This window comes from Gadus chalcogrammus, chromosome 13 (genome assembly GCF_026213295.1).
Source record: "Gadus chalcogrammus isolate NIFS_2021 chromosome 13, NIFS_Gcha_1.0, whole genome shotgun sequence".
Lineage (NCBI taxonomy): Eukaryota > Metazoa > Chordata > Actinopteri > Gadiformes > Gadidae > Gadus > Gadus chalcogrammus.
The window spans coordinates 21,628,023-21,647,002 of record NC_079424.1 but is presented as its reverse complement, the minus strand read 5'-3'; the positions used below and the strand labels follow the sequence as shown (position 1 = coordinate 21,647,002).

The 18,980-nt window shown below is 46.9% G+C and overlaps 1 protein-coding gene across 7 annotated transcripts; it reads right to left on the bottom strand.

Annotated features, from left to right (window-relative positions):
* Positions 1-833: 833 nt before the first annotated feature.
* On the bottom strand, positions 834-14,599 carry LOC130402403 (G2/M phase-specific E3 ubiquitin-protein ligase-like). 7 transcript variants are annotated; one of them, XM_056606551.1, is made up of 13 exons: positions 8,781-14,599; positions 5,995-8,495; positions 5,470-5,588; positions 5,068-5,371; positions 4,844-4,910; positions 4,612-4,660; positions 4,446-4,510; positions 4,194-4,280; positions 3,516-3,832; positions 3,259-3,440; positions 2,780-2,952; positions 2,405-2,619; positions 834-2,309 (listed from the first exon to the last, which is right to left on the bottom strand). In XM_056606551.1, exons 2-13 carry the CDS (start codon positions 6,080-6,082, stop codon positions 2,074-2,076), a joined length of 1,902 nt encoding a protein of 633 aa, XP_056462526.1. In that variant the 5' UTR covers positions 6,083-8,495; positions 8,781-14,599; the 3' UTR covers positions 834-2,073. The 7 variants fall into 7 exon arrangements, with proteins under 7 accessions (XP_056462526.1, XP_056462529.1, XP_056462528.1 ...); XM_056606554.1 differs by having other exon boundaries at positions 5,995-8,882; positions 9,640-14,599; XM_056606553.1 differs by having other exon boundaries at positions 5,995-8,882; positions 9,764-14,599.
* Between the last annotated feature and the right edge of the window lie 4,381 nt (positions 14,600-18,980).

Here is an 18,980-nt window from a genome sequence, read left to right as displayed (position 1 = left end):
TATCCGGGACCTCTTCAGAAAGGGCCACTCCTACACCGTTATCTGCGATTTTTTGGAGACAAAACACGGGATAGTAATGAGCCTGAAAACTCTCAAAAGAAGGCTGAAACAGCTCAACCTTAGTCGGAGGGCAAGTTATGCTCCGATGGAGACTTTGAACTCTGCCATCAGGACTGAACTGAATGGCTCAGGACAGCTTTTGGGCTACAGGGCTATGTGGCAGACCCTGCAACAGACGCATTCGTTGACCGTCAGACGAGATAATGTTATGCAAGCACTCAGATTCCTCAATCCAGAAAGAGTATCTCTCCGTCATAGGCGCCGATTTTTCAGGCGATCCTATTGCGCTGCAGGACCCAATCAGGTGTGGCACGCGGATGGATACGACAAACTTAAGCCCTTTCGGATTGCCATCAGTGGCTGCATCGATGGGTATTCCAGGCGGCTTATGTGGCTCAGTAGTGGCAGCACCAACAATATTACCTGCAGTGTGTTTCGAACTGTGGCGTAGTTCCAGCACGACTTCGGACAGACTGTAGGACAGAAAACGGAGACATGGCTGCCATCCAAAGTTCATTAAGAGAGGACCACACCGATGAATTTGCGGGACCTCTCAGCCACATGCATGGCACTTCAACTGCCAATCAAAGGATTGAAAGCTGGTGGTCCATTTTCAGGAAACAGAGGTAAGTTTGAAGGTGTCAATGGAAGAAGGCAGACACGCACGCGCTCTCTTAATATTTAATTATTTATGTTTGTGTTAGAAACATTTATACAACACTGAGGTAAATCACTTTGTATACTCTCATTCCATTATTATCTGGATGGATCTATTTAGTGACCTGAGAGACAGGCACCACTTCAACGGCACCCATGAACACAAGTGCCTTGTACGGTATGTCTTCCTGGGCATTTTTCAGAAAGAGCTTGATGAGCACCGAGAGCTTTGGAACAACCACACCATCAGGCCTGTCCGTCAGTCTCTCTGTCCATCTGGAAAACCGGAGACCATGTACCACCTGCCTCACAGGTTTGTATATAGCACCTGTACTGTCATTTTCATTAAATGCTAGGTTGCATTTTCACTGTGTAGGTCTTTGTATTCGTTACCAAAGCCATCATGATTGACTGCCTATACCCTAGCCTTCAAGATTGAAATATAACTATTCATGAGTTCACTGTTGTGCTTTCTGTGCGGCCTTAGGTTTGGTGGAAGGGATTGTGGATTCCAAGTGGATCCCCAAGTGTTACAGGAGTTCAAAGACCTTCTGCCACCTACAAACAGTTTGTGTGGAGATGATGATCTCCAAGCATATTTTGCCAACTTGGAGAGACAGAGCCAGCTCGCTCCACCCATCAACTGGCCAGCTGCTGTTGACAATTACCTTGCACTTAAGGAGATGGCTGGACTTTAGAATTGCCTTGTTGGATGGTGTGCTCGCTTTGAACTGGGACGCCCCACCTCCTCATGCTTGACCAGCAGCACATTCCCCCAGTGTTGGACAGTAGTTCATTGGACTAAATGTCAATAATATGGACATCGTTTTTTTTCTATTCAGTTATTTTGTTCATGTTCCATTTATTTTAGGCGACAGTGGATCAGCGTTCCGGCACATTAAGCAGTACCTGCTTAGTAAGCAGGGAAGCTAGACTCAATGAGTGTAGCTATGCCACTTTTTCTTTCAGACAGCACTGCCTCCAGTGTGTATTGTTATGGACATCTTCAATGTTTAAAAAGTTTGACCCATGGTTAAATTAAAACCTTTTCCACCACCACAATGACTGTTTTTGGGGTTCACCTAGTATAAACAAATACACTGAAGCTAAAAGTGACTTTCATGCAAGATCAGGTTACATTTCATGACCAATTTATGCAAAGAAAAACAAGTCTAAATTCTCACAATGTTTCAGAAGAGACAAACGTCGTACACCTTATGAAAATAATTTAATTTCTTTAAACAATGTTATATAGCTTTATATGTACAGACCGTGACAAACTAACAGCCACTGCACAATGAACTTTGAAATGCAGGTTAAAACAGTTGCATGTCTGATAAAAAACAGTTGCAGGTCTCAAAAGAGACCAAATCCAGGGGAGTTCCTAATTCCATAACTCATGGCTTCCTCAAACATCTCATATGAGGGTAATATCGGGAGTTTCAATGTATTTGAGCAGACATTAGCCTCAGGAAACCTTGAGTGTTTCTGGAACGTGAGTTGAGGCTGTGGTGTTAATTTTGCTGCTGGGATTTCTTTTAGGCCTGTTGCAAACATCAGAACGTCCTGCAGGGACAGCCCAGATGCTTCCTCTGTGGGAGTGGGGAGTAATGAAACACATTAAGATTTATCATCCATTTGTGGACTTCACTTTAAACAGCCACTTTAAATAACATACAAAAAATACCTTTTACAGCGATTAAGTAGTCCAGCCAGTAGCCAAGCACTCTCTCCTCCTCCTGGCGGTTTGAGCTACCAGTTGGGCTCATTTGTGGACGGAACAGCGCCTCTAGAGTCTCTGCTTTCAGGTCTTCCACGCTGTAAACCATGTAAGGCTGGAACAGGGAGGGATGTTGTTCCAGAGCATTGAAAAGGTTCAGGGTAGCCAGGCCGTCCTTGAACCTATATCCAGGTTGGGGGTGAGGGGAAGAGGCAGATCATGGTAAGTTCTTAATGCTATTGCCAGTCACACTGCCAGTAGGACTCTAACCATTTCTGACATTCATTTGAGTTTCATTCAAATTCTCTTTGGAATTCCTACAGAGTAGTCAGAGTGACCTACCTCTGGAAGGAAACATGGTTGCGGTAGGTGAAATACCACTGGATGTAATCATTTACAACTTGTTCCTTATCCTCCAGTGTCCTCAGGCATCGATAGCATCCTGCTGTCTGAAGCATGCTAGCGTGCTTATCGTTAAGTTCCAAGAGTTCTTCCAAGGTTGTTGCATTCTTAATCTAGAGTAAAATAAGAGCAATGAACAGACAAAACTGCACAAATATAATTTGTGTTGATATTGTAAATAGTTATACTTGAGAATCACAAAAAAAATCACCAAGGATGAGACTATAGAATATTTTAAATTCCTCTTTGACAGGGGTTTGTATTGGAATGTACATAGAAGTGAAACAAAACATGGAAGTCACTGGCTTTATTCCAGTATCACACTGGTTGTAAAGATACTGGGGTGTCCATATTGTTGATTGTTCATCAAAATAATATTTTCTTTTTATTGAATATGCTTATAAAAACAAAACAATTACCTCAAGGAGAACATTCCTGAGATCAGGATCAGGTACGTCTGCAATTGGGGCCTCAATAGTCTTCACCTTACCCACTAGGTAGTGGTAGAAGTTCTCGGAAAAGCAACGAGGCCCTGGACCACCATGGACAATGGACATGGCCACCATTCTTCCAACATGGAAGTACTCATCACCGTCTGCAGCTAATGATGGCAATGTTGCAGGGTTAGTTCAAATTGATTCATAATACTGTCAAAATGTGGCAAAAACCAAATTACCTTTGCTGTCAAATGACAGGTATTTGCCATCTTCCCTGCCTTCAAAAAAACGCCTGTTTTTAATGGCGTCCATCAACAGTGTGAGGAATTCCCGCGTAGGCCCTCCTGTGTCAATGGCGTCCTCAGTCTGCCCGATGTCGTCGGTGAATTTCACCAAAAGGCTACCGGTGGGGTCAAACGAGGACCGCTTAAATCCCCTCAGAGCCCCATCCCAGACATTGGCACGGTTGATGTTGAACCTGCTGCAGTTGCTCGTGTCAATAGCTTCTGACAGATTGGACAAAACGTCAGCAGCAGTCAGTCCAAAAACTTGCTCTCTGCAAAAAAAGAACATGTGTGAGGCAGGAAACATTAACGCTGCCTCCTCTTGGTTATGAACATGGTTAAAATATTAATATTTTTGTATTTTATGGGCCCATTACAGTAAGTACACCATATGAGTGTGAGGAAATGTGATGGGCATAAGCATGAAGCACACGTTGCAAGCTTTCAATAATTTTTGCCAGATTGTTTTTCTGTTAAGGCGTCATTTAAGTAAAAACATATGAAATTCAAATATTTACTTTAATATGGCAACAGAAACCAGGTAAAATGCCCAATGTAATTGGGCCGATTAATATTTCATCTGAGGGAAAGAAAAAAATAACAAGGCTAACAGCATTATTTGTATCAAAGTACCTGTCTTCCACCTGAGAGTAGTCGACTTCCTCAACATCTGAGGAACTGCTGTCAATGACAACTGGTGCATATACATTTGTATATGTACTGTGGATAAAAGGAACAATGAAATTGCTGTGAAATTACTGGAAAATGTGTTATTTTTGGTACTGTAATCAATTACTTTCCGCAGTCAAATATTTCATGCAAAACCAAAAGCCAAAAAAGATATTACTGCACTGAAGAGAACTAATTTAATCCATTATGACTTACTTGTAGAATTCACATGATGTGTTTGGTGATGTGGTCTTTTTGGGTCCTGCTCCTGCTCCATTGGCCTGTTGATGAAAGAGATAGAGATAACACCAAACAAATTAACAATAATTACATCACCACATCAGTAACATGGAACTTAATAACATTTGAAAATAATACATACTTGCCCACCAGATGCCCTGGATGTTGTTGGCAGAGATTGTTTTGGGGACCTAAAACACACAAATAATTTGAATCACTTAATTTAAATCAGAATATAAGTAATTGTCCATATGTTATACAGAGGACAACATGCTTGATCTATTCCTTAGAGCAATTTCAAAAATGAATGCTGTGAAATACATGGATATTCAAAAATCGCTAGCACATGTCTCAAAATAGCAGGAGAAACTTACATTTTCATTGGAAGCCGACCAAATGCTTCACAATCATCGGATTCTGAAGATGAGTCATCTCCATAACCTTGGAAAAGATCATTATTAGGCTAGATATATCCAAAATATGTGGCAATTTCACAACCTCTTTGAATCCCATTAAGGACTCACTCAATTACCACCAACTAGCTATTATTATTATTTATTTATTTATTTACATACATGTAGTTCATTTCAATACTTACTCAAATCCTGAAGAAGGCAGATGTACAGCGTAATCCTCTGGTAAGATTTCCCAATTGCCTCTTTATAATGTTCAAGAACAAAAGGTCTGTCTGTACCAGGTATATTTTCTACCTGAGATCCATCAGGATAGAGAAGCACATATTCTCCATCTACCATTGCGTTTTGATTAAAATCTTGGTGCTTCTTTAAAGCAGCTGGCAAGATTTGGGTTGTTGACCACTGGGGTTCAACATTTAACGGCATGGTTTTCCCTCTTTGAGGTTTTAAACCATTCTTGGTCCTTGACATGATGCCAATCGAAATCTACAGAAATCAGAAAAGAAGAGAAAAAAAGAAAAACAAACATGACTACTGGGTCTTAAATAGTCACATTACGACCTAAAACCTCTGTATTAACTTACCTTCACTGTAATGGCCTGCTTCTTTTTAAGCTTTGAAAAGGAGGTCCTCCTCTCAGCCTCTTTAACCTCCCTGAACCTCAAGAATTGAGCTGCTCTTCCTTCCTTCCTCGTCTCATTCACTAACACACACACACACATAATAATAATAATAATAATAATAATAATGTATACTTTATTAATCCCCTTGGGGGGATTCTTTCTCTGCATTCAACCCATCCAGGGATACCACTATTACTAGTAGTAATAGTATTTACTAGTAGTACTACTACACCCGGAGCAGCGTGCAGCCGGGGGGGGGGGGGGGGACCTCATTCGGCGTCTTGGGTGGGATTCAAAACTACAATCCTCTGGTTATTGGTCCAGCCCCTTAACGGCTAGATCACCGATGCCCCAATGGCACCCACACACACTGATGCATTTTAGCTATGGTTATTTAGCGGGGGTTGATAAATTGTGGCCTTGCTGACAGCTATAACCATGGGACATTTTTATGCAGCACCATGGAAGCACAGTGAGGGATGTTACCTGTAGGCCCACAGCCTTCGCGGTGAGGCTTGACGAGGTGGATGGAGTTGATGGGAGCGGTGTAAGGAACCCCACATTCTGCCCACATGACGGGCAAAACTTGGGAGCGTCCCCCAGTTGCACCGCACAGAACGGGCAGAACATGTCAATCTGAAAGATAAAAAAATAAATAAAAAATAGTTCAGATATCAGGCCTTCTCTTGCATTACCACGTCATGACAACAATGTAGAAACGACCACAAATAATGCTATTTAGTGACCGGGAGCGAGCTAGCCAGCTAGCTTCCAGCTAACAACGTTTGAAGAACGTTTAACAATTATCTGTCTAATACTATCTAATACGTTATGGGGACAATGACTAAATATGTTGAAAACATATTTAGTCATGGTTGAAAACACACAAAACCACTTCAATATTATAATAAAAAAGAAACACGTACCTCTTGCCGCACAATCAAACGACTTAACACCTTCGTAATTGAAAAGAACCGCCAACCGGATATGGGTCCGTCACTGATTATGGTCCCCCGGGACACATTTCCGTTGTCATAACTTGCAGTTCGTTTCCCTATTTGCTCGTGTTATGAAGTCGATGCAGGGGTTTTCTGAGTTTGCATGTGTTTTTCTGAATTTGCATGTGTTTTGGCATTTGCAGCGCACGTGTTGTGTAATCGATGAAAGTGTTTTCTGAATATGCAAGTGTTTTCCGAATTTGCAGGTGTTTTCTGTATATGCAGGCGTTGCGGCGTTTGCATGTGTTGTGACCCCTCTCGGCCACCGTAACATACAGACAAAATCAAATACTGTCAAAAAACGGTATATCAATGAAGAACCGTATGTACTTTTTAGAAAGGCCATCTCCTTACTACCACCTCTCAACCCATGTTCTGCTGATGATCTTGTAGAAAACTTTAATTTGAAAATTTTGAAAGTCATGGATGTCATTGCACCTTATAAGGTTAAAACGATTTCTGGAAAGCAAAAGGCACCCTGGAGAAAAGCTGCTTCTGTAACAGCACAGAAAAAAGAATGCAGGAAGGTTGAACGTATCTGGCGTAAAACAAAACTTCATATTCACCATGATATCTACAAAGAGAGCCTCCATGCCTACAATTCAGACTTAAAAAGTGCTAGAGAAACATTTTTCTCCAATAATAATAATGCAAAAACCCTATTTGCAAACAGACCGACCAACCCCCCAACACAAATTCCACCTGATCTCCATTCCACGCAGAAATGGAATGTGTTTGCAGCTTTTTGTACTGATAAAATTGAAGGCATCAGACGCGCCATCAATATCTCCACTTCAAACAAAAATGTTGGACTACCACCCTTTTCAGGCAAAAGTAACGTGGCAGGGATGGCATGCTTTAATGTTATTGACTCTAAAACTCTTGTGGAAACTGTTACACAACTAAAGCCATCCACCTGTTGCCTTGATTCTTTACCTACCAACCTCTTTAAGAATGTTTTTGACTGCCTAGCAATAGACATATTGCAGATAGTTAACAACTCTCTCCAGTCAGGCAACTTCCCAAAAGCCCTGAAAACTGCAGTTATTAAACCCCTTTTAAAAAAGCGGAGCCTAGATACCTCTATTATTAACAACTACAGACCAATACCAAATCTGCCCTTCATAAGTAAAATCATTGAGAAAGTCGTCCTCCAGCAACTTAATCACTTCCTGGCATCAACTGGTTGTTAGTCATAACAACCAGTTATATAAGGGTTAGAGTCCTGAGTTTGTATTTGTATAAGGGTTAGAGTCCTGAGTTTGTTTGTATAAGGGTTAGAGTCCTGAGTTTGTGTATAAGGGTTAGAGTCCTGAGTTTTGTTGAATAAGGCATTTGGTCTGGGCTAGAGTCCTAGAAGCTGGGTTAGAGTCCTAGAATATTGTCCTTTAGGTCGGGTTGTAGTCCCGACTTGGGTTCCAGAGAGACTGTTGATCTGATCTTAAATACATTGCACTTTCAATTTTACTTACTAAAAAGCCTTTTTAACTTTCAATTTAATTTTCTCTTAAATACATTGAACTTTCTATTTCTCATTTCTTGCATATGTTTTCTTTTACTTATCTATTATTTTATTTTATTGTATGACAATGTTTATATGTGAAGCACTTTGAGTCTGCCTTGTGTATGAAAAGTGCTATATAAATAAAGTTGCCTTGCCTTCCCTTTCAAGTATTAAGCTAAGAAAAACAGTGAAAATAACCATAACATAAGACATAAGCAAAGCACTGCTCACAAAACTAGCAGAATCAGCCTTTTTTAAACATTAGGAATGCTGGACTTTCTTTTTGTATGCTGTGATGCGGTTGTATACATAATATTTTAACATTTGCCAATCCCGATTATTGAGAGCTGCTGGCTCAGCTCTTAGACACTTTTCACAGTCTCTCTTTGAAGGGATGATGCATGAAGTGATGAACCGCTTCATATGCTTTTCAACGGCTTTTACCTCTTCGTCCTGCCATGGTTTTCTTTTCCTGGGAGCTTTACCTGTGAGTGGGTGAAAAAAATGTCAACACATAGACCTTACACTTATGTAGTACATATCTTGTTTACCTGACCACACAAAGGACTGTACATGGTTCAGTCACCATTTCACACAAGATCATCGATGTTCAGAGATTATTACTGTGTTCTGGCACCCAGTGATTTATGCCACCATGGAACATCACCAGACCCATTAGCTTTAAGCAGTGGCACTGCGAGCGTACTGCTGTTGCAATTCACATTTGAGTTGATCTGATTTGTAATGAAAAAAAAAAAGTTTTAAATCACCTTTGACAGACATCACAGCTGTGAGCCGGTCATCCTCTCCAGAAAGTGGCTTGCTCCTCTTGCTCACTGATGGGACTGCATTCCTCACCTCTGCTGATGATTCTATGAAATAGATGAATGATATATTTGTTAGATATACAGACAAGGAAACAAACATGAGAGGAAATGCCTTTGTGCAGCGGGACTCATTGTATGCTTGATGAGATTGAAAGATGTGGACTTAATTTCTGATGTTGTAATTTCTCTATTATTTAAGTCACATCTTATCCCTTTCAATCTCTCCTTTAAGCCACGTTCCCACTCGCGGTATTGGCTCTACTCGCTTTTGGAAGCTGGTACCTTTTGGGGGGACAGTTTCCACTGCAAAAATAGTACCCCCTGGATGACGCACAGGACTTCCATAAAGCTGCTGGTCCACTTGCTAGATATGAGTGGAGTCATCCAGCCTTTCTGTCGTTTCGCGAGTGAGCAACATGAAGGTTTGTAGCTCCCCCAAAGAGCATGGCGTGCCCTTTTTGGCTGCTGCAACTGACGCCTAGACACTTTTACCCCGTGCGTGGTTATTGTCTGTGACAAATCTCGGAACCAATCAGTGTCTGCAATGTGTCGAGGTCACTTTTTATAAAGTACGAGGCTGCTTTTGTGGAAACCTGAAGGAGCAGGTAAAAAAAATAAAATAAGTACATCCAGGTACCAGTAGGGCTGGGCAATTAATCGAAAATGGACCCTCGATTTCGATTCAGGGACACGTCGATGTTCAGAATTACAGAACCAGCAGTATCAGATATTTTTCACTGTCTACCCAGCCATTGTTTAATGCATTCAGGCTTACAGTTACAGTGGCCAAAGCTATATTCACCTTTATGATAGTTGGGTTGGGTTTTCTGATGAAGAGAAGGCCATGTCTGAGATATTTTTTGTAATTTTCAGGTGTCCATTGTACTTATTCTGCTAAAATCAAAGAAGGAATTAAACAAAACAACCTTCAACAGGTGTTGCGGCTCCGACACGGTCATCTTCTGCTGCTGATGGTGTATCTCTCTTGCGTGTTGGTGGGGGGCCTTCTTCCTCTGTCAATGGGGGGCCTCCTTCTTCTGTCAGTGGAAGAGTCTCTTCTGGCAAAGACAAAGATTACAGGACATTGAGAAACACATACAGTAAACACTTCTTTTGAGATAAATGAATATATACCTTGAGATGAATAGTGTCGTCCCCTGGTTTTAGCTGTGTTATGTTATAATTATTATTACATTACAATATGCAAAATATGACAGACCAAAAGCACTTATTGTGAATTTTATTTTCTTGTCTTGTTACTTATAGACCTGAATTGCATCCTTGTCCAATAGGTGGCGCTCTTGAATAATGTCTGTAGAGTGTGGTGTGGGGAGGGGGGTCTTGGTAACCGTTTTGTATTTATTTAGAATGAGATCGTATTTACTTAACGGTTGCCAAGTTATACTTTATGTCCAATAGGGGGCACTCTCGAATAATGTTTGTAGAGTGTGGTGTGGGGAGGGTGGCCTTGACCTTGGTGACCATTTTGTATTTGTTTAGAATGATATTGTTACGTATTTTAAGCACATAAGCTGCCCCCCCATAGCCGCTGGGAAGCAGGTCCGATTTTCACAAAATTGTACATGGGGGGGGGGGGGGGTCAATGGCAGCTATATGAAGGAAGTTAGCTAGAACTCCAAAACTTCGCACACCTGTCTAAGGAGCCTAGAGCACCTTCCACACCAAATATCGTTAATACCCCTTTACCCCTTTTTCCCTCGCCGAGTGGCACAAATTCTTCCCTTGCCGAGTGGCACAAATTTGAACATTTCAAATTCAATTTTCTATACCAAAACAAGCCACCAGGTGGCCAGAACTTGGCACAGACAAGACGGAGGACTACTCTAAGGTAAGTCTTTTTTGCTTTATTCAAAACTAAACAATGTTAAAATTCATGGTACAATGCTGTGTATGAGGTGCAGGTTATTTTGTAATTGTTTCAGCATTTCCTGGGGTTGTGCGGTGTATGGAACACAGGAATTTGCCAATTTCAAAAATATCGCCCACATTAGGGACTAGGCCGAGGGTGCACCGGGACCTAGTATTTACGCCTTTTAGCCAGTTTCAAATTTCTCGCACCCTAGCCTACATTAGTGGCTATGCCGAGGGTTCACCGGGACCAAAAAAAAGTCAGCTGGGGCTAGAACTATCCGAGGGTGGTCTCGGAATTCCCACGCCCCGCTGTTTGCCCGAGCTAGGTCCAAAAAAACGTTTTTGAAAAGTGGTAAGTTGCCCTTAACCTAACCCTAACACATTAGCAAACGACTCAAAATGGCCTAAAACGTGCTCCTAGACACTTTCTGTGGGAACTTTTTTTTGACTCTGCACTTGGTCAGATTTTCACAAAATTGTACATGGGGGGGGGGGGGGGTCAATGGCAGCTATGTGAAGGAAGTTAGCTAGAACTCCAAAACTTCACACACCTGCCTAAGGAGCCTAGAGCACCTTCCACACCAAATATCGTTAATACCCCTTTTTCCCTTGCCGAGTAGCACAAATTTGAACATTTCAAATTCAATTTTCTATACCAGAACTTGGCACAGACGTAGCCCTGATCCATAGCTACCACCCCATAGGGTTCATATTCCCACGCCCCTCTCCCTGTTCCCATGGCAACGCGTTTAGGTGTTTTCGAATGATAAAAAAAGTTGCCACTAGGGGCGCCAAATTCCCTCCCTTCTGCTTCATAGTTACCCTACCAAAATGAACCAACGAAGACGGAGGACTACTCTAAGGTAAGTCTTTTTTGCTTTATTCAAAACTAAACAATGTTAAAATTCATGGTACAATGCTGTGTATGAGGTGCAGGTTATTTTGTAATCGTTTCAGCATTTCCTGGGGTTGTGCGGTGTGTGGAACACAGGAATTTGCCAATTTCAATAATATCGCCCACAATAGGGACTAGGGCATGTAGAGGGGCCCCAGGGCTACCACGGGCACCATTCAGAATTCCCACGCTCCGCTGTTCCTTTAAATCGCTTCACTTCAAATTTTTAAAATCAAGATTGCAGTACCCAAAAAAGTCCGCTGGGGCTAGAGCTATCCGAGGGTGGTCTCGGAATTCCCACGCCCCGCTGTTTGCCCGAGCTAGGTCCAAAAAAACGTTTTTGAAAAGTGGTAAGTTGCCCTTAACCTAACCTTAACCCATTAGCAAACGACTCAAAATGGCCTAAAACATGCTCCTAGACACTTTCTGTGGGAACTTTTTTTGACTCCACACGTGGTCAAATTTTCACAAGATTTTACATGGGGGAGGTCAATGGCAGCTATATGAAGGAAGTTGGCTAGAACTCCAAAACTTTGAATTAAAACTTAAAAGATAGAACGCTTCACGAATTTGCGTGTCATCCTTGCGCTATCTGTCCAGCGATGCTCTCTGTTTCTCAGCCAATCAGCAACCCCGCATCAACTCCAGGGACCTCAACTCCAGGGACGCCCGATCAATCAGCAACCCGCATCGACTCCAGGGACCTCAACTCCAGGGACGCCCCGCCCAATCAGCAACCCGCATCGACTCCAGGGACCTCAACTCCAGGGACGCCCCGCCCAATCAGCAACCCGCATCGACTCCAGGGACCTCAACTCCAGGGGCGCCCCGCCCAATCAGCAACCCGCATCAGCATCAACTCCAGGAAAACTTTCCACGTGTGTCAGCCATTATCTCTGCATTCGATGATAAGGTAGGATGTGGCGATTAGCCTTGAAAACGAGAGCTGGTAAACCGTGAAAAATGCGTTAAAATGTTAGAGGACGACTCAGTTATATGCTATATAGACCCTAGTGTGTATGTGGTATGAAGGCTGGGACCAATTTCGAATTATAAATATGTTCAAATTTATGTTCAAATTACGGAGAGTCGCGATTCCCATTGAAACGGATTGCGCGGGAGTTAGCCTTGAAAACGAGTACTGGTAAACCGTGAAAAATGCATTAAAATGTGAGAGGACGACTCGGTTATATGCTGTAGACCATAGTGTGTATGTGGTATAAAGGCTGGGACGAATTTCAAATTATAAATGTTAAAATTAATGTTGAAATTACGGAGAGTCGCGATTCCCATTGAAACGGATTGTGCGGCGGTTAGCATTCCAACCTGTCAAACCATCTGTTATCTTTCCTGTAAGCATCCATGAACATAAAAGTCACTTTAAGGGAGTAAACTGTAATGCTCGTTTAATGCAATGCTCGTTTAATGCTGTGTCATGTTATTTGTTGTCATTGTAGATGTCTTTTGCAAATTTAAAAATGACGCCGTCGCATCAGTTGGTCCTGCGGGCCTCTGATGCGGCGGCAGCCTTCACCGCCGCCATGGGGCCACGCGGCTCCCACCAGGGCCAAGAAGCCGGGGGAGGTGGAGAAGGAGGCCCGAGCCCGCGTCGTCTCCGAGGGTGGTGACCCTGGGAACCCCATGCTGGTGCTGGGCTGCCACAGCATCCAGCTGGGCAAGTACCAGGGTCAGACCTTCCGGTGGCTCCTGGAGAACGACGCCGGCTACGCCTGTCACCTGGTCGCCAGTCACCAGCGGGAGCGGGAGACTAGTGCCTCGGACAGCCCGTTCATGGCCAACAAGGACAGCCTCGCCCGCTACTCCTGCGCCCACCCCGCTTTTGCGGAGCACCTCAAGTTCCGCCGGGCGCAGGAGGAGGCCCGGGCTCGTGCCACTCTACCCGGGCGGGGGGGCGAGGCGCTTGTTGGCTTTGGGCTGTTCAAGGAGGACACCCTGAAGGACCTGTACGACTCCAAGGAGAAGGAGCGTCAGACGTAAGTCATATTGTGGTGAAGGGCAGTGGAGATGGTGCTGTGACATGTTTACGTGCGTGTTGATTTTCGATCATTGTCTTGCAGCTACGTCAAGTGGCTACGGCGGCCGCAGCCTGGGAGCGCCATGGACGTCGCCATAAAGTACTTCTCGGGCCGAGACAAGGAGCGGTCGGCGGAGGCGGCTGCTACACCCCCTCCGCCCGCCAGCAGCAGCACCAGCAGCGGCCTCAGCACCACCACCAGCAAGCCCGCTGCTTCCACCGTGCTGCCGCCCCGCAAGCCGACCGCTCCCAATTTCTCGGCCCTTGTGCGCGGGCGTCCGATGGGCCCAGGGGAGCTGCAGGCCCGGATCAGGAAACTGATGACCCCAGCACGGCCTGCAGCTCCGGGTCGGTAGCTCTTTCTTTCTGTTTCACACAACAGAGGTTGAGTGTACACGATTTACTAACCGTTGCCCCCCCCCCCATAGCGGTGTCTTCCGTCAGAGACCAGCGTCCCTCGGTTCCGCCGCCCCCCACCACAGAGGTGACGGACGAGGAGCTGGTCCGGATGGTCACTGACGCTGAAATGGGTAACTGGCACCACACCGGACGTGTCGCACTGTAACATTTGCCTTGGATATCTATTCTTGAGTCAGTATGTTTGTATTAACTGTAACTTTTTAATTTGCTGGTCGCTAAAGCTGATGCCTGAAGGACAAAGGTAGGTTTATCAGGTGATGTAGCCGTCTTTGTTGGTGGTAGACCCGCCGTCCTCACTCACGTGGTGGTAATGTGGATTTGATTAAACTCCCAGTCTAGCAAACCTCGCCTTGTAACTAACATTCGCCTTGTAGCACACCTCTTAACAGTCGCCTTGTAGCACTAAACCATTTTATCTAATCAACGGCATGCTGCACGTCATGAATGCTCAGACTCACTTAGTCTCGCTTGCCTGTCTGTTGCCCCGTCACTATCATTGTGCTGATGCCATTTGGTTGTGCGTGACCTTGTCCTTCAGGCCCTCCCGCTCCCGCTGGAGACGCCTCCGTCTCCACCTCCCCCGGCACCGTCCTCCACCCCACCACCACCACCACCACCACCACCACCACAGGTTGCGGCTGCTCCGCCGACGGTCGGGCTTCCAGCTCGGGCTCCGGCGCAGACCAGGGTGGAGCCTCGTGGCGTCTCCGTGGAGGAGACGCCATGCGGGGAGGCCACCCTGGCACCGGAGCCCAAGAAGAAGAGGAGGAAGACGACGACGGGCGACGCGGAGCAGCCGGCAACACCCACTCCTGCTCGGGCTGAGGTACAGACACACGCCCGTCGTACTCACAGACACACGACTCGGGGGAGACGACCGTCAGACTGCGTACGACTCGGCCTCCTCACGGTGTGTTTGTCTGTGTTGTTTTCATCCTCCTCACAGACCCGGTTGCCTGAGGGCTGGAGGACAGCCCTCACCGGGGAGGAGCAGGAGTGGATCGGCCGGGCGCTGTTTCAGCAGACCAGCGGGGGGTCCCTCAAGCTCACCACGGACCTCAAGCTGTGGTGGGACCCCCCCCCAGCCCCGGCTGAACTACACTCAGCCACCCGCCTCGGCGGCTACCTTCTTCGCGTGTCGGTTGTTCCTCTGGGCGCCCCTGCACATGTGGGGTCCCCGGCCGACATGCTGCGAGAAGCATCTCACCAAGTGTGGGATGTACAAGACCATCCGGAAGGTCTTGGACATCAATGGCTGGTACTTGATGGCCACCGAGTACCTGGAGTGCCGTCGGTGTCGGAGGAAGGTAGCCGCCTGGTCGCAGGAGGTCGTGTGGCAGCTGGGAGAGGGGCATCGCGCCCTCTTCCCGGCGATCCTCACCTACAAGCAAGTAGCTGTCTGAAAACTGTCGGTGTGTCTGCGTGTGGCTCTTCTGTAACACGTGCGCTCCCCTGTAGGCTTGCCTGCGACCGGCGGGTCATCATCCAGCTGCGTGAGTGTACTCGGGGGAACAGCGCCACGCAGCTGCAAAAAAAACTCTGTGAGGCACACACAGAGGCCTGGATGCGGCGGTCCAATACACTCCCTCAGCGTCATGGAGCCCTTCACGTCGACGGGTGTCATGCGCCAGTGCACCCCACCACCGAAACCATCGCCAGACGTGCCGCAGTACGGCTGGCTGTTGGTGGTGTACTGCCACGACATCCTGTCTCGCCTGGAGGACGTGAAGGCCCGGGTCACCTCAGTCTTTGGATCCATCCTGAAGATGGATTCGACCAAGAAGGTGAATGTGGTGTCGGAGCACGAGCGTTACTCTCTTGCGACGTGCGTGCAGCCTTATTGACTTGTGTGTTTGTGTGTGTGTGTGTGTGTGTGTCTGTGTCTGTCGCCTCGCCTTCAAACAGGTGACCCGGAAGCTCGCCGGTGCCGCCGCCCATACCGCAGCCTGGGCGACCAACGTGGGCAACGAGCACGGGCAGGTGCTAATGTCCGTGCTCACGGCCACCGAGGGGGGTGGCCTGTTGCCCATGGCCGCGGGGTTAATGCGGCGGTACCGGGACGCTGGGGTAGCGCAGCCTCGCGTCCTCTATGTCGACCGGGACTGCTGTTCGTCCCACGGGGGGTCCAAGGCAGCTGCTGCGTTCCAGGAGTGGGACAAGTTGGTGGTCCGGTTGGACATTTGGCACCTGATGCGACGCTACGCATCAGGTGTCACAACCGAGAGCCACCAGCTGTACAAGCCCTTCCTGCAGCAGCTGTCTGCCTGTATCTTCTTGTGGGACCCAGAGGACACAGCCCGGTTGCTGAACGCTAAGAGGAGGACGCTAGAGGCGCAGGGGCTGACTTTCTCGTCCGACGCCGGAGTGTGGAGGCACGTCAGCCGCAGGGAGATGGCTCTCCATTGCCGTCGCCGCACGCGTGGAGCTGCGGCGACAGAGCGGCTGATCGATGACCTCCTCCAAACCTTCAGCGGTGCCAACGGGCGAGACACCATGGGGATTCCCCTGCTGGACCGAGACCGCATCCAGGCAATCCGTGCGGAGCAGCGACGGCACCTCGAGTGCATCCAGGACCCGCCGGGCGTGGAGCTGAGAAAGGCAGGCTGACCAAGGGGGGGATCAGCCTGCCGACGTACCGTTGTGCGTGCGGCTCCACGTCCCTGGAGTCGTTCCATCTTAATCTCAACCGCTTCATTCCAGGTAAACCACGGGTTTCACCGTCGTGTCTATCTTTCACTGCCGCCGCCCTCGTTGTCGTTCACGTTGTGCACGCTGGCTGAACCGCTAAACGCGTCCGTGTTCCTCCTCAGGAGAAAGTGCCAACCCGTGGCACTTCCAGGCTTTTCTCCTGGAGGGGTTGATGAGATGGAACGAGGACAGGGCGGCGTCCGCGGCCTAGGAGGGTCGTCCGCTGCTCCGCACCCACAGTGGCCCCCTGCAGCACTCCCTTGACCGGCTCAGCCAACGGGTGCTTGGCTCGAGTTTGGTCAGGGAGTACACGGGAAAGAACGTTTGAGCCGCCGTCACCACGCTTACACGTGTCCGCGCCGAGCGATGTTTGTGCCGGATTGAGTGACGATGCCCTTGTGCTTCAGGGGAACTCATCGGCATCGAGTACCTGTACTCCCAGACGTCAGCTTGGACCCTGACGTTCCGGACGCGGTTCCACGTCCTACCTACCGAGGAGGACGACGAGCTCGCCGAAGGCCGGCAGGAGTTGGAGGACCTCACCCTCCACGTGCCTGGCGAGTTCACCGCTTCTCGGACGGACCCGCGGTCAGGGCATCCAGCTGACGCACCCGCGCCCAAGCCATCCCGTCCGACCGATCCCCCCGAGCCCCGCTCCCCCGGCCGGTCCTCGCCAGAGCCTCAGCAGGCCGCTGAGGTGAGTGCGACTCACTTGCTCGATCAAACGCTGAGCTCTGTGGCGTCCGTCTGACTTGTTTTCCGTGTCAGCGTGTGTTCGCAGGAGTATCGAGGACCAGACAACCAGCCAGGGTACCTGGCCGTGGTCCGCTTGGCCATGGCCTTAGTGGGGCTGCGCAACGAACATGCCCTGTCCGAGGGGAGGGTAGACGAGCTCATCGGCCTTTACGAGGACCTGTCCCCGTTAGACAGGGTCCGAGTAGTTTACCCACCCCGCTACCCGGACGGGGCAGCTTGGGGGGGACGATTCATGGCAGCAAAGACAGGCCGCACCAGTATCCCTGGTGCGGCTTGTTGTGGTGAAGCTTGGGGAGCTGAGGGCAACAAGGCCCACTTGCTCGATGGTGTCTTGGTTGGATCTACCCCGCTCAACCCCCAAGTGCTCTCCATTGGCCCCTCCCCCACCTTCTCCAGGACCAGTTGCCGCTGGATTTCTGGCTTCCTCCCCATCCACACCTGCCATCCATCCGGTCTACTACTCCTGCATGTCATGCAGTGCACTGGAGAAGAGAGTGGAAGGGTTGGAGTTATTAGTAAGTCATCTGCAGGCCGCGGTTATATATTCTATTGTTGATATGTTTAAATGTTCCAATGTTACAGTATTAATAAATAAATGCTTTATTGTTGACCGTCTCATCGTCTTGTTTAGTGATTAAGTGACATTTTTAATTAGGAATAATTATGGCCAAATCAATCTCAACACATATTATATATAGAATATACATAAAACCCTGTAGATGTTGGTGTGTTTGTGACAATGTTTTGATTTTGACAAATTATAAATACTTGTAGTTTATTTATAATTCGTTTATAGTTTAGTTTATTTGTTTACTAAAGAATTAGTCTCAGCATTGAACATGTGTTGATTTGGAAGTTGGATTTTTTGTCAGTGTCACCATTGAACATTAACACCAGTTAATTTCGGATTACAAATGCATTGTTACTGAGATTTGTACAGAGAAAAATATTACCTTTTTTTGTAATGCCTTACATTGCCGCAAAAAGTAATACATTACAGTAATCACATTACTTTTGTAAGGCGTTACTCCCAACACTGCTCATGAGTAGATCTTGATGGAACTTTACTTGACTGCTTTAAAGGTTGATGAATGTCCCTGCTGTCAGCGTCATGAGGTGATGAAGACTGTGGCACCTGTCCTTCATTCAATTGATGTTAGCAAGGCATCGAGTGTCCTTGGGGTTGACCTAATTGGTCCCCTTCCCACTACCGCAAAGGGCAAAAGGTAGCTCTTATGCATGGCTGATGTATGTATAACCACATTTGAAGATAGTCATTGCAAAAGATTTGGTCTAAAGGAAAACTAGGGATGGAATGTCTGACAGGGATGGAATGTCTATTAACGATTCTTACTACATTTATAGCATGCATTTTATGTTGCAGATTTATTCTGACAGCAACAGACCTTTTTACTAAGTGGGTTATGGCAAAACCCCTGTGCACCAAAACAGCCGTTGAGGTGTCCAGAAATATTGG